The sequence below is a fragment of the Panthera leo genome, chromosome B3, assembly GCF_018350215.1.
Source record: "Panthera leo isolate Ple1 chromosome B3, P.leo_Ple1_pat1.1, whole genome shotgun sequence".
Taxonomy (NCBI): Eukaryota; Metazoa; Chordata; class Mammalia; order Carnivora; family Felidae; genus Panthera; species Panthera leo.
Window position 1 is genome coordinate 64367285 of NC_056684.1, and position 16245 is coordinate 64383529.

A 16245-nucleotide genomic window follows, 5' to 3' on the forward strand; every position below is an offset into this window, starting at 1 on the left:
ACAAAAATAATTCTCATAAATAACGTTACACTCAGCAAAACTTTAAGTAGATAATTCAATCTATAGAACCTTAAAATTATATCAACAGATACATTATTCATTACCATTTTGTCCCTGAGTCGCTCTCCACGGATAAAAAAGTCAGCGCAGCCATTCTCTTCCTGGTGAGGGACTTTGAAGACAGTGACGCAGCTTAGTCCACTCCCTCCAAGTGGTAACCATCCACCACTTGAGTCATCCCGGGTCATCACCACAGCTCGCACTCGTGCATAACTATTACTAAAACAGATGCAAAGATTTGAAATTAGGTTTTCCATAAACAAGAAAAAGCCAAGCTGTCAGTCTTATTTGAGAAACAAAGACCACATTAGTTAATGTGTGGCAACTAATATGTTTCCTACTTCCATGATAGTCCACAAGGTAATCTATTTGAAAGAGGTAAAAAACCCACAAACTAATTTAAAAAGTTAACCTTTATTTTGAAGCTCATCATTACAATAAAAGACTACAGATCTCTTATTTCAATTCGTCATTTGAGTACCTCCAGCACATCTATCTGATGGTCACGGAACAAGTTATAAAGGACCCCAAACACAAATATTGTCAAACTACACAGGCCACCATCAAACTTGTCTATTTTCCACCTGCTGCAAAAAACAACCAGAACAAATTACTGCTATATTTTAGTACATAAAATGTGACATCTCTAACATTTCTAGATCATTAGTTCTTCTAACTAGGAATCTACATCAGACAAATCATATAAAGACAAATGTTCTGTTTCAGCAACTAATCAAGCAAAGTCATGCCCAAAAACTTTTCATGCCCTCTTTTTAGCAGACTCTACTCTAAAGAGACCACACTCTAGTTCTAGCCAGAATCATTTCCCAATATTAACCACAACTGTTCTTTACATAAAACCTAAGAAATGTTTCATATACTAATATTCTAGTCTACTGACATCTAAGCATTTTAGTTCCAAACTTTTAATATAATAATTAGTAGTGAAACCCTTTCTAAAAGTAGTACACCCTGATGACTTCCCGGAAAACTATTAAGGGTGCCTGGGTGGTTCAGCTGGTTAAGCAACTGATTCTCGATTCTGGCTCAGGTCATGACCTCACAGTTGTGAGACTGAGCTCTTCATTAGGCTCTGCAATAAGCGTGGAACCTGCTTGATATTCTCTCTCTCCCTCTCATACTCTTTCAAAATAAATAAACTTAAAAAATTTTTTATTAATAGAACTTAAATGTGTGTTGGTTATTATGCATCTCAGTTGAGGCTCTATGTGACAGTTCTGTGCTACTTCATGTCTTTGCATGTTCTAAGTGTTACATTGCCAGGTGTCATTTCTGCTGTCCTAGTGATTGGCTGAAATCTCCCCCTAGCTTTTGTTTAACTTTGCAGATTTATTTTGTTGAGGTATACTATAACATACAGATCTTAAATATAAAATTCAACAATTTCTGACAAATGTACACATCTACATCTAACCAACACAATAACCAAGATATAGAACACTGTCATAACTCCAGAAAATTCCCTGAAGTCTCCTACCCACCAAATAAGCAGAACCACTGTTCTAGTTCTAAAAAATACATTACTTTTGCCTGTTATCGGCCTTCAAATGCATGTAATCAAACAGAATCCCCATTTGTACCCTTTTTGTCTGACTTCATTTGACTCATATTATTGTATTAGCAGTTCATTTTTACTGCTACATAGGCCTCTCACTGAACGAACAGATCACAATTCATTCATACTTTCTTGTATTGATGGACACTTGGATTGTTCCTAGTTGTTGGCTATTATGAATAAAGCTGTTACACAACTATTCTTGTACAAGTCTTTTTGTAGACATAGGCTTTCATTTCTATTATGGAATGGAACCGATGGATCACAGGACAGTACGTTTAACTAAAGAAGAAGCTAACAAACTTTTCCAAGGTGGTGTTACCATTATACAGTCCCATGAGTAACGTACTATGATTTCAGTTGCTCCACATCCCTGCTAACATTTGGTGTTTTCACGCTTTTAAATTATACTCATTGTAGTGAGTTTACAGTGGTAACCCACTGTGGTTTTAATATCAATTTCCCTGATGATTCGCTGTATTGAACAAATTTTCATATGGCTATTGGCCATTTATACGTCACCCACTTTTTACATCCTTGGTTATTTTTTATTATGGTGTTTTTTATTATTGATTTTTAGAAGTTTCTATATGTTCTTGACACAAGTCTTGTGTCAGAAAACTCTAACTTTTAAAGCTTCACTGTGTTGTGGTTGAGTGAGGAGTCTAAACTCAAACTGTCACAAGCTGGATCCTGGCTCAGCAACTTACTAGCTGTGTGTCGTTAAGACAGTCACTATATCTGTCTTTAATAAATGTAAGTAGTGCCTAATACATAAGGAATGATATATAAGTACTAATTATTATTACTAAAACAAAGAATTTAAAATTGTAGCAGTCATCCTGGTACTTCAGAGCCAGGTAGGACCTGAGAAAAAATAAAATTTACAGAGTCAACCATAATTCTCTACTATTGGAGTCAAACTAATTCTTTAAGGGAAGCGCTACAAGTCTTTACCTTTTATAAGCAACTGTTCTAAGCTTTTTATTATTCAGTTATTGAGAGGCTCTGTTCTTGTCTGGGTCCCATGCTTCCCAATCTTCAACTCAAAGAACTAGTCAAAGGACGTATGAGGGCATAAAGTTTGGTCTAACAGAGGGTAGCAAATTGAAATTCTCCTCTTTGGATGGGCTAGAACAAGTGCCTCTACTATAAATAATCATGACATGGATACCAAGAAGCCAGGGAAGCTTGTTACACGGAGAACCAGCTTGGAGGGCTAGAATCAATACTAGACAAAGGTCATCTGGTCTGTCAAGAATTTATCCTAAGGATATCTCAGAAGCACAGCACATAATTTAGACATATTAGGTTCAGATTAAATGTCTCTGAACAGAACTCATCATTTAAAGGTCAACATGTTTGAAGTTCAGTGAAGTCATAAAGGTAGAACTTGGGTCAAAACAAAAATTCAAATTCCCAAGAAGCATTTAAGTATTTATTTTACTACAGGATCCTGACTCTTCCTTCTTATGTAATTATGTAGCAAACTGAGAAGTTAAAAGAATTTTACCCTAGGTTCCACAAGACTTAGAAAACCCAAGTTGTGAAACAACCCCTTCTGAAGCTCAGGGTATATTTTGACTTTAGAGTATGCAAGTAGTTATCCTCTTTAGGGCATAAACTCTTACTTTTTCATCTTTGTTGTTGTTTTTTGTTTTTTTTTTTAACATTTATTTATTTTTGAGACAGACAGAGAGCGAGCATGAACAGGGGAGGGTATTAGGAAGAGGGAGACATAGAATCCAAAACAGGCTCCAGGCTCCGAGCTGTCAGCACAGAGCCCGAAGCGGGGCTCAAACTCACGGACCCCGAGATCGTGACCTGAGCCGAAGTCGGACACCCAACCGACTGAGCCACCCAGGCGCCCCTTACTTTTTCATCTTTGAATCTTACATTTACAATTTCTATAATGCTTCTCAGATATATGTATAATGCTTCTCAGACAGATTTTATACGTTAAAAATATAAAAATGTGTGTAAAAAAGATTATTAGAAAATATAAAAACCCCCAAGTAGTTATTTTAGGATGGTGAAGTTAGGTATTTTTCCTTCATTTCTGTTTCTTCAAAAATTATTTTATAATTACTATTTATAAATTAAAAGTAACATAATATAGAACTTACATTTTAAGTATATCTTGGCATTACTGAAGATGCTGTAAAATTTTAGAATGTTCTCTTTAATGATATATGAATACATTTTTTTTAAAAAATAAGTATCCCAGGGCGCCTGGGTGGGTCAGTCAAATAAGCATCCAACTCTTGATTTCAGTTCAGATCCATGATCTCAGGGTCACGGGGCACTCAACAGGGAGGCTGCTTAAGATTTTCTCTCTCCCCACCCTCACTCTTCCCCCTCTTTTTCTCTAAAATGTAAATAAATAAATAAATAAATAGCCCTAACATAATTTCCTTTGGCACCCCAATTACCTTTTTTTTCCTACTTTATAAAGTCCCACCTAGAAGGGATGTGTTGTCCTTCCTAGGAAAATCAGATAAAATAAAGATCTCTTCAGTCAAAGAATAAGGTTGCCTGATTCATTGTTCATCTTAATACAGTAAGTCTTAAAGCTAACCAGAAACTTATATACACTTTTTTAAATTTCATGTTTTCAACTATACCAAATACGTCACTGTTTCCCTTATCTATTCAAGCTGATCTTTCAAGCTTTAAAGTATTCCGGAAACTTATATCAATAAATCTGTACTCCCCATACCACAGTCTTCATCAGTTTATAATTTAACAATTCAGCTTCCAACTTCAAGACCTAAGACTAGAATACTTACCATACAATTTTTCAAGTTGTTCAATAAATGTGTGGGGTGGTTATGTGTGGGGTTTTTTTGGGGGGGTGGGGGAAGGGTGTTTTTCTTTTTTTAGACCTTCCTGCCAAGGTTAATCTTTTCACATGTGCTTTTAATTCTCATAGTCTCTTTGCCTTCAAATGTCTTCATTACCTAAATAAAAGTAGCAACTCTTTTGTCTAAAATATGCATCTACACCTAAAGACTAATGGCAGCTCTTACAAACTATCATATCTGCTGTGTAGCACAATAAAATTTGTACTTGTCACCTCCTCCTTAGATAAAAATGGCCTTAGAGCAAGGAACCAAATTGTATTATTCCATTTGAAACAGTAATAAACATTTTCCCCTGATTATGTAAACAATAGAAGCCCATTCTAGTAAATGTGGAAAATAAAGAAAAATAGTATTTGCCATCATGGAGTTAAAATGTAAGAACTTGTTGGTTACTCTCTGTGTGTACCGTATTTGAATCTGTTAGTCTATCAGTTTGAGACAACAGCCATTTACAATGACAATTTATTCTTACTGGTAAGAATGCAGGAATTTCACTCTTGAGCTTCTTTAATACTTAGTTGAAAGGCCCTTGTGACTGATCTAAAAAAGTCAAATCTGACAATAATTAGTTCTTTAATTTTTTAAAATACTTCAAACTAAAGCTCTATTCTTCCCTTTGGTAGCGGACTACGTAATAACCACCTTTCAGCCTAGCTTTCACTCTAATGAAGTGAAGAGGCTCTTATTGTAAAACATTGCTGGGTTTCCTTTATTTTATTCAATATCTAAATTGTATCTCAATTGCTAATCTCTGATCTCATCTGAACAACTGTATCAAATATATCCTTTCGGCCATAGTCAGTGAATTAAACTAATGTACAAGTCCAGGTGAGAAGTAACGTTGGATTGGCCTTGGGTGATAATAATGAACACAAGAAGAACAGACTGATTTGGGTCTATTTTGGAGAAAGCCAGGAGGATTTATTGATGTGGTTAGGTAAGTGCTCTAAATTATCTAAAATTCTTAGTCACCATGACCTTTATTTTCTAGAATTTTCAACTGGTATTTTAGTAAAGTTAAAGGCAAAAGAAGAAGACCAAACATGAAGATAAATTTTGCCTCTCTTATATTGATCCATATAGTTTCTTCTAAAATAGCAGTACTGTATTATACACAATCAGAATAACTTTAAAGTCATACTTGATTGAATTTTGTGGTAAATGCCTATTATGGTTGCATTTTCACATGTGCACACTGGCAAAAATATTTCATACCAAATTAGGGGTACAGTTACAGAAAATTCTACAAGCCCTAATAGTTTTAACTGTCTAATAAGCAAAATGTCCTTGGCTTAAAAATGTCCTTCTTTTTTAGTTTTTTTTCTCCCTTGTAGAATACTCTTGTTTTGTTATTACCAAGCCTATTATACATGCACCCAACTGTCTTCTTGTTCTCTTCATTCTTTCTATACCATCTCTAATTTTCAACTGAGTTGTCTTTCTTCTATTGACTTACATAAATTCTTTATATTACAGATGCTAATCCTTTGTCAGTTAATGTGAATTATAACTATCTTCTGATCTGTGGCTTATTTTTTTAATGTCTTTCAAACAACAAAGCTTTTATTTTACCATGGTCAAATGTATTTCTTTTCCTTTATAATTGCGCTGGTGACTTTTATAAGATATCATACATACCTGTTTTAAACCTCTTACATCCTTTGAAGAGATAAAACTTTTTCTTTTTAAAGTCATTTAAGTGTACAGAATTCTCTATTTTCTGCTAAAGTAAAAAACTGCTTAAAATCAACATGTCTGGCAGAGCAAATATTCATGTATCTGCTGAATTATAGCCCACACTAGTCTTCTACCATTGGCCAGAAATTAAATGCAATTTGGTCTTTGTTTCTCAGCTATTTATGGTTTTGTTTCCACTGAGCATGGCGACCAGGTCTTCAAAGCTGCTGTACATAGTGCTGGTGAATTGAGACCTACTTGTATAATTTCTTTTTGTATCTAGGATCCACTCTGGTCTAGCATTTGTACCAGAAAAATGGATTTGTACCAGAAAATTTACCCATCCCCTTCCTAAACTTAACCCAACCTCTAAACCTTCCTACCTTTACATGCTTTAACACTTCCAGGTGTAGCTTTATTCTTTTTTTTAACTTCACCTATATATTTAACATTATTTCAAAACAGGGCTCAATTATATTTTCACCAAAAAAACTGCCAAATTATTACAAGGATATTGCCAATATACATCATTTATTCCTTACCTAAGAAGTCTCCTACTTAAAGAGGATGTTTAATATACATTTACACAGCTTGAAAGTACAGAAAAAGATATATGACAAGGGGAGACTGTGGCTAGGGTTTACTTAGACAATTTTGACAAATTACAACAAATTTTACATACTAAAGTATCTTAATAAACATATTTATATAAACAATTCTGATTATTGCTTTGTCACAATACCATGCATACCTGTCATATAAGCTAGGAAATGCAGTCTATATTTCCAGGCAACCATGTGCCCATCTAAAAACAGGGTACACTATTACTAAAGAAAAACAGAAAAAATATGTAGTCTCTGGCAGAAAGATAAAAGAAACAATTACAAATAAAGACTTAAGACCATGGAACCAAACTGCTCTCCGAATGAAGTACAGAGGTGTGGTAGGATGGGACAGTAGAGAAGAAAGGAGAGAGAAACAGAGAGGAAGAAAAGGCAGACAAAGAAAGGAAAGTATTTTAGAAATGGTAAGTTTAGGGGGCGCCTGGGTAGCTCAGTTAAGCGTCCAACTTCTGCTCAGGTCATGATCTCACAGTTCAGGGGTTCAAGCTCTGTGTCGGGCTCTGTGCTGACAGCTTGGAGCCTGGAGCCTGCTTCTGATTCTCTATCTCTCTCTCTCTTTGCCCCTTCCCTGCTCACACTGTGTCTCTCTCTCAAAAATAAATAAGCATTAAAAAAAAAAAAAAAAGAAGAAAGAAAGAAAGCAAGAAAGATAGAAAGAAATGGTAAGTTTGAGGCGCCTGAGTGGCTCAGTTAAGTGTCCGACTTCAGCTCAGGTCATGATCTTGCAGTTTGTGAGTTCAAACTCTGCGTGGAGCTCTGTGCTAACAGGTCAGAGCCTGGAGCCTGCTTGGGATTCTGTCTCCCTCTCCCTCTCTCTCTCTGCCCCTCCCCCGCTCATGCTCTGTCTCTAAAAAATAAACAATAAAAAAAAATGAAATGGTAAGCTTAAAAACAGTCAGCTACACCATTATGAATGACCAATATGCAGTTAGAAATGTCTACATTTAGGAAACAGATCTGAGAAAAGGCCAGAACTGTACAAGTCATTCAGTTTGTTTTATATAGTAATGGTTCTCAAATTGAGGGGTCAGGGTGATTACTGATACTACTGAAATTGTGATCAAAACTACAAACCAACTCCCCTGAAGAATATATATATGGCTAAAAAATCACATTTGAATACAATTTTGCAGATTCACAGTCCCTTCCAAGAAAAGGTTCACAAGGCTGAGATTAAGAATATTTGATCTAGGGGTGCCTGGGTGGCTCAGGTGGTTAGGTATCCAACTCTTGGTTTTGGCTCAAGTCATGATCTCACGGTTCATGGGTTTGACCCCCACAGTGGCCTCTGTGCTGACGGCGCGGAGCCTGCTTGGGATTCTCTCTCCCTCTGCCCCTCCTCTGCTTGCTCTCTCTCTCAAAATAAATAAACTTAAAAAAAATTTTTTTAAAAAAGAATATTCCATTTAAAGGGCAAAGTTGCTCCGCAATACATTTTTAGGCCATAACTTAGAGATTTGTGAAGGTGGTATTTCCTTACAAATGAGTCAACTGAATGCTGGTTAGGTGGAGTTACATCATCCTCTCTTAAGCAAATCATAAAATTACTACACTTCCAAGAACATGAAATATACTAATTCCAGAAAATAAAAATGAAACTAGTAGATGATCAATTAAAGTGGGAAAGGGAGGCAGAAGAGGTCAGAATCAAAGATTTGAAGATGTTATACTGCTTGGCTTTAAAGATGGAAGAAGGGGTCAGGAGACAGTGAATGCAGGCTTCTAGAAGCTGGAAAGGCAAGGAAACGCATTCCCTAGATCCTCCAATAGGAATGCAGCTCTACCAATACCTTGATTTTATCCCAGTGAGATCTATTTGGACTTCTAACTTTCACACTACAATAAATAAATAAATAAAATTGTGTTATTTAAAGCCACTAAGTTTGTAGTAATTTGTCACTATAGCAACCAGAAACTAATACAAAAGATGAGGGTGACTTTCCTGAGGATATGAAAGCAATCTATATGCAGGAGACAAAGAGAACTATTTTCCATTTCTAACTACAACAGTACCAAACAAAATGGCCAAAAATACTCTCTCTCTCACACACACACATACACACACACACACACACACACACACACACAAAACCCCCCACAAACCTTAGAATCCCTTAAGATTTGTTCAGTACAATAAGAATTTATATTTTTCCATAGAGTGATATTTACAGTGAAAAAACATTCTGTCCTAAAGAGTATATTTTAAGTAAATATTACCATCCAAATATTAAACATTATTAGAGACTGGATATAAGAGAAAAAGGAAGCACTTAATAGAAATAATTTAGAATGATACAGCACTTCACACTATAAGTACTTATTTTCTCAACTATAAAAAAATGCAGATGATATTCAGAAGATAACCACATTACTACTCTATTCATTACTACTCTATTCATTACTACATCTATTCATTTACCTAGTGAGCATTTATTTCTATGCTTCATACATAAATAAAATTTTAAAGTTATGGTCTCGCCCTAGAAGCTCATAATTTAGTGGGAAATATAAATAATGGGATATATAACCACAAAATGCAAAGTATAGGAGATGACTAATATTCATATTTGATGGGGGTTGGAATATCAGTGTATCGGGTGGAAAAAAAACTAAGGACACTCCATGGAGGGAGCATGACACAAGTACGTCATGTTTAAGGACAAATAATAGGTTAACTCACTGGACCTTACTGTATCAGGTCTTCCATACCATGCTCAAAATTAGTACTCTATTTTATCACAATAAAGAGACCACAGGGTGACAATGCCAAGGGAGTAGAATGCTCTGGTTTGTGTTTTTAAAAATCTCTCAAAGAGCAAAAGCAGTAACAGAACTGGACTACACCAATCCTAATGAGATAGGTTATTTCAGCATTTTACAGATAATGAAATAAAAGGTTGAGTTTGATTATAAAGATAATGGTCTTGAATTACTTGTTTTGTATTGGTAACTTCAAACTCGGAGCAAATATTATTTTCCACATAGTAATCATCAATCCAAAGCAGCACATGGCAATTAACAGCATTGTGTTTAATAGCAAGTCAGACTTCCTGGATTCCAAAGGCAGTTGCATCACCTCAAAATTATAATCTTGAGCAAATTAAATTACTTAAGCTCCCTGTATGCCCATTTTCCTGGTCTGTAAATGGGGGTTATAACCATCTATGATAGTACTTGGAAAGTAAATGAGGAAATGCAAGTAAAGTGTTTAGCACATATCTGGAGAATAGTTAAGTGCCCAATAAATGTTACTATTATAAGGCCTTAATATATTAAATCAACTCTATGACATTATGATATCTGAAACTGTCTAAATTTGTCTCATTTTGTATTTATGAGGGGTTTGCATAATAAACCCAGGAGGTGGCTTTTTACTTTTAGTAAGAATTGTTAGCCACAGCTAAGTATCACAATCTTCCTCATACTGCATGATGGGAGCACTTCTAAGTAAGTCATAGGCATCTGGGAAGTCTTCCAGGAGAATGAAAAATAAAACTAAAATCAAAAAAGGATAAGGGAAGAGGTACTCACAAACTATCCCTTTAGAATCAACTACTCTAGGTTCCACTAGATAGTATTATCAACCTACCAAAGTAGTTTAAAACTCTACCTTTGTCTCCTGCCTTCTGAAACCACTACTGTTAATTCCCCGATTCCTTAATTACCAGCAATGATGACATGATTTCATCTTCTGAAGTACTCTAGGTCTATGTTAGAAGAGCTCAAGTATAAAAATATTCATTGTCAATAAGAGATCAGAACGTAGAAGACAAGAAACCAACATTTATACTAGAGTTCATGATGAGATAAAAGCATGAGAGGGGTGCCTGGGTGGCTCTGTCGGTTAAGCGGCCGACTTCGGCTCAGGTCATGATCTAGCGGTCCGTGAGTTCGAGCCCCGCGTCGGGCTCTGTGCTGACAGCTCAGAGCCTGGAGCCTGTTTCAGATTTTGTGTCTCCCTCTCTCTGACCCTCCCCTGTGCATGCTCTGTCTCTCTGTCTCAAAAACAAATAAACGTTTAAAAAAAAAATTTAAAAAAAAAAGCATGAGAATGAAATAGGTTTTAAAATAATCTTACAGTAGGAAAGGCCTAAGATCCAGAAGCCATTAAAAGCTAAAGGGATAAATTCAACTATACTGAACACATTCCTGCACAGCAAAAATGCCATAAATATAGTAAAAAAAGCAACAAATTGACAGAAAAAAATGTATACCATGTATTTATTATCACAAAGTACTGAAATCAGTGGCTTACAACACCACAATGTACACAGTTCTGCACCCTGGAAGTCCAGAGGGCATCATTGGGCTAAAATTAAGGTGCCGACAGCACTGCACTCCTTTCAGCAGGGTACAGAAGAGAATCCATTTCCTTGTCTTTTCCAATTCCTAAAAGTCATGTTCCTTGGCTTGTGGCTTCCTTCCATTATCAAAGCCAGGAACATCACTCCTCTCTTGCATGCCTGCTGGAGTCACATCTCTTCCTGACTGCAGTCCCCACCTCAAGAAAAGTTCTCCATTAAAAAAAAAAAAAAAAATACTGCCTTTCGGGGCATCTGGGTGGCTCAGTTGGTTAAGTGTCTGACTTCATCTCGGGTCATGATCTCATGTTTCATGAGTTCGAGCCCCGTGCTGGGCTCTATGCTGACAGCTCAGAGCCTGGAGCCTGCTTTAGATTCTGTGTCTACCTCTCTCTCTGCCCCTCCCCCGCTCACACACTCGCTCTCTCTCTCAAAAATAAACATTAAAAAAAATTTTTTTTTAAATACCGCCTTTCAATGCAATGCTATGTAGCCATGATAACAATGAAGAAGCTCTTGACAGTGTCAAGTGAGCTGATCTCTAAGTTCTATCAGGTTTGCTTGTTTAAGATACGTAAGTGGATATAGTATGCTATCATTTTTGGAGAAAACACACGCATGCTTGCATATGAATAAAATCTTCACAAAATAAAACTGATAACTGTTTCTTTAGCAATGGGAAAAGAGACAGGGGTACAAGAGTAATTTTCCTTTCATTAAATGCTCTTTTATGTGTTTTTTTTTTTTTTTTTTTTTGAATTGGGTATGGTTTGTATGTTTTACCCATTCAAAAAGGTATTTACCAAACTCTTAAACACACACATACATACACACACTCTCTCTCCCTTAAGGGCTATGATCTCAAAATGGTACTTGTCTCTATAGTAAGAGCTAGCAGTTTTTGTACACTTGCCATTTATACTATAACAAGGAACTGATTTTACCAGCCTTGTTGCCCTCCCTGATGTCAAAACCCATCCCACCCTGCACACTCTATCCCTCCCAAGAACCTGAAAGAACCAAGACTGCTGTTCCAACCTATTTACAATGTATAGTTCTCCCTAGTAACAGAGACTTGTTCAAATACAGCCTACTCTCCACATATTTCTACACAACATACCACAAATAACATCGTATGTGTGTATTTCTTCTAAATATACTGGGCTCGTTGAGCTCCTGCCTGAAGAAAGTTGGATACTCTCGGGATGCCTGGGTGGCTCAGTCGGTTAAGTGTCTGAGTCTTGATTTTGGCTCAGATCATGATCTCACGGTTTCATGAGTTCAAGCCTGGCATGGGCTCTGTGCTGACAGCACAGAGCCTGCTTGAGATTCTCCCTCTTTCTCTGTTCATCCCCCACTTACACTCTCAATCAGGTTTTCTCATGTTGGAGGTACAGACAATAGGCATAGCCTAAGAGAGAAGACACAAACACAGAAAATGGACAGGCAGGAGAAGGAATTCCTTAGTCTTCCTAAGAAGTATTTCAGAAGTAAAGGCTGGAGAAGGATTCCTGTGTGGTAGGAGAAAAATGATTAAAAATGGACCTAGGTTTAGCAGAGAGGCATTTTCATAGACACCAAGGTGAACATGGTCAAGCTCTAAATTACAATACATTATCTAGTTATGTTTCTTACTTTCCAAAAAGTCTTCCCTGATGCCTATCATTAGGTTAGGTATCTTTTGTAAATGCTTCCATCATGTGAACTGTGAGTAGAAGACTCAAAATAATTCATACTTAATGGTTAGGTGTGGTTAATAATTCTATTTAAAGCAAAAAGGAAACACTGTTCCATTTTTTCCTCATTTAGGGAAGGTACATGATATCCTCGTGTATACCACTATGTAGTTACGTGAGAAGTTCCAATCTATTTCTCCTGTTTCTCAGTGTCTTCAGTAAAATTACATGCCTGATCTTATCTGTGTTGCCAGAAATATTAATGAAAAATATGTGGGTTTATGACTAGATGAAGTAATACTCATCTGAGTGCATGCATCAGGTCAATAGCAAGAACATTCGGTGAGAGACTGCCCCCCCTCTCTGGTCAGGGAACAGACGCAGGGAAATTCATATTACACTCCTGAGGAGGTAATACTTTCAATGTCAACCTAAGTAAGATGGTTTTCACTAAGGAATCCAGCAGAATCCCTTACATTTAGTACCCCCAACTTTTAAAATATGTTGCCAACTCCTTCTATATGTACATGTAACCTTATTTAGTAGAGGTGATGAGCATTCACTTTTTCAAATGCACCTGGAGGCAAGTATCGAGAGTGAAGCTTTAACCCATGCTGAGAATGTAAAGAGTGCCTTGGCATTTCAGGACAAGGAACAGAGGAATAACCAGAGTAAGCCGACAACCCTGCATATCTAGGATGCCAACTCTTCACTGATCAGGCAAACAAGCTAAGGATGCTAAAAAGATATGGAGTCAGTGACAGCGACCAAAATTAATCAGAAGAATAATGTGAGAAACAGGAAGTATCTCTACATAGAGTCTTAAAAAACTACCAACATCAATATCTGACAGCCCTACTATGGCCAATGCTTGAAAGTCCTAGCAGTACCTACATAAAATAGGTATTTAATAAACGCTTTTATAACTGAATCCAGAAATAAAAAGGAAAATCGGATAAAGAAGCATAAAGAATGCTTAACAATTCTTATAAATACCTATCAAGAGTGCTTGTGGAAAAAAGCAGACAGCCCAAGGTGATTTAAACATTTAATCAAATGAGAATCTAGTCAAAATTTAGGAGGCTTCATGATGTAGGTACATAATTACTTACACTGTAATCATAATTACAAGGAAGTTAATAATACTTCATCCTATAGAAGGAAGCTTAGAGTTCCTGTAAAAATGCCATACTAATCTGAGAATAAAAAGTACAGGGGCACCTGGATGGCTCAGTCAGTTAAGCATCCAGCTCTTGATTTCAGCTCAGGTCATGATCTCACGGCTGTGAGATCGAGTCCCAAGTCAGGCTCTGCACTGGGCAAGGAGCCTGCTGAGATTCTCTCTCTCATTCTCCCGGTCCCCCTCCCACTCCCTCTCCCACTCCCTCTGTCTCTCTCAAAATAAATAAATAAACATTAAAAAAGAAAAAAGAAAGAAAGAAAAAGAACAGGCTGACAGTGAAAATAGAGAAGGTTAGCTCCAAGGGCCTATCCCTCAACAGAAATACTAAAAAGCAGAGCAAAATTGATTAGAATCAACTTTGTCAGAACTCTAGAAAATAGTCAAAGGTTTATAGTGATCAAGCAAATGTTAAACCTAAGGGCAACTGTGGCACCTGGGTGGCTCAGTCAGTTACGTGTCTGACTCTTGATATCACACTGCTGAGTTCAAGTTCCACGTTGGGCTCCATGCTAAGCATGAAGCCTACTAACGGCAACTTAGGAAAGCTTTGTGGCACTTGCCCTTGGTCTAACCCCATTCCCCAACCCAACTCTCAGAGGTGGTCTTAACCTTGGCAGCCTGTGTTCTAAGCATGGGATCCCAGTCCCTGGTACTAAAGAAAGCAGAGCCAGACTTTAATCCCAAAGAACTGTGTCTGCAGCTATGTGAAGGACTGACATAAGGTGTTTGCATTCCTCAAACACATCATACAGCAAACAAACATCCAGCTGCTGCCAAGGGCAAAATATTACAGATGGCCAGTAATAGATGTACCAAAAGCCTGGGAGGAGAAGCTGGAGAGACTGTTCCTCTAGGGAATCAGAGCAATCAAAACTGATGTCATAGACGAGGGAATTTAGAAAGCCACATGCACACCCTGGACAGAGAAGTTCTGAAAGACTAAGTTCTTATCTTGGGCTGACCTCTAAGCTCAGCACAAGTGGGAAGTAAAGGGCAAGGCAGCTATAAATGGCTTGGCTAAGCATGGAAGGAGTGCCACAATACAGAGATAATCTGTTAAACCTAAGAGAGTTTTCCTTTTTCTTTCTTTCTTTCTTTCTTTCTTTCTTTCTTTCTTTCTTTCTTCCTTTCCTCTTCGAATTCAAGGAAATCTGTGTCAAAACATAAGACGACCCCAGGTTAAAGGAACAGAGACTTCAGAAGTCACACATAGCAAAAAATAAAGACTTTACAGTTTAGAAAATCAAACAATCAGGGTTGTTTGCCAAAACAAACCCTGAAGAGTGGGAAGAATCTGATTTCCAGAGTTATCACATTATAATATTCAAACTGTTCAGTTTTCAACAAAACTTTACAAAGTATGAAAAGAAACAGGAACGTCTGGCCCATTCACAGAGAAAATTAACAAAAACAACCCCTGAGGAAGCAGGCATTGGACTCACTAGAAAAACATTTCAAATCAACTGTCTTAAATATACTTAAAGAAGTAAAGGAAATCAAAAAATGATGAAAATGATGTATGAGCAAACAGGAAATATCAATAAAGAAACAAATTATCAAAAGGAACCAAACAGAAAATCTAAAACTGGTAAATAAAGTCACTGAAATAAAAAAGTCACTAGAAGGTGGTTTCAACAGCAGGTTTGAGCAGACAGAAGAATCAGTGAGCATCAAGGCAGACCAACTGAAATGATTTGATCTGTGTTAGAGAAATAAAAATAAAGAAAAATGAACAGAACCTAAGGAACTGTGAGGCACTCTCAAATGTACCAACATACATGTAATAGTGAATCTCAGAGGAAAGGAAAGGGGCAGAAGGAATATTTGAAGAAATAGAAGGAAAAAAAAGTCCTTTCCAAATCTGATAAAAGACATAAATCTACACATCCAAGAAGTTAAACCAACTCCAAAAAAAGATAAACAAAGAGATAGTTTTATTTTTTTTTTAATTTTTTTTTAAGGTTTATTTATTTTTGAGAGAGACAGAGACAGAATGTGAGTGGGTTAGGGGCAGAGAGAGAGGGAGACACAGAAGCAGAAGCAGGCTTCAGGCTCTGAGCTGTCAGCACAGAGCCCGACGCGGGGCTCGAACTCACGAGCTGTGAGATCATGACCTGAGCCAAAGTCAGACGCTCAACCGACTGAGCCACCCAGTCGCCCCACAAAGAGATAGTTTTAAAAATGAGACCCAGTGCTGGGGGAGAAAATGTCAACCAAGAACTCTACATACAAACTATCCTTCCAAAGTGAAGAAGAAATTAAGACAACTAAAAATCTGAGGGAGT

At 36.9% G+C, this 16245-nt stretch overlaps 1 protein-coding gene across 1 annotated transcript in view; it reads right to left on the reverse strand.

Moving 5' to 3' along the window:
• SPRED1 (sprouty related EVH1 domain containing 1) overlaps positions 1-16245 on the reverse strand; it is a 137031-nt gene that overhangs the window by 71166 nt on the left and 49620 nt on the right. Inside the window, exon 2 of the mRNA XM_042942455.1 lies at positions 105-279. Coding sequence (XP_042798389.1) covers positions 105-279 — 175 coding nt within the window. The remainder of the gene's footprint in view (positions 1-104; positions 280-16245) is intronic.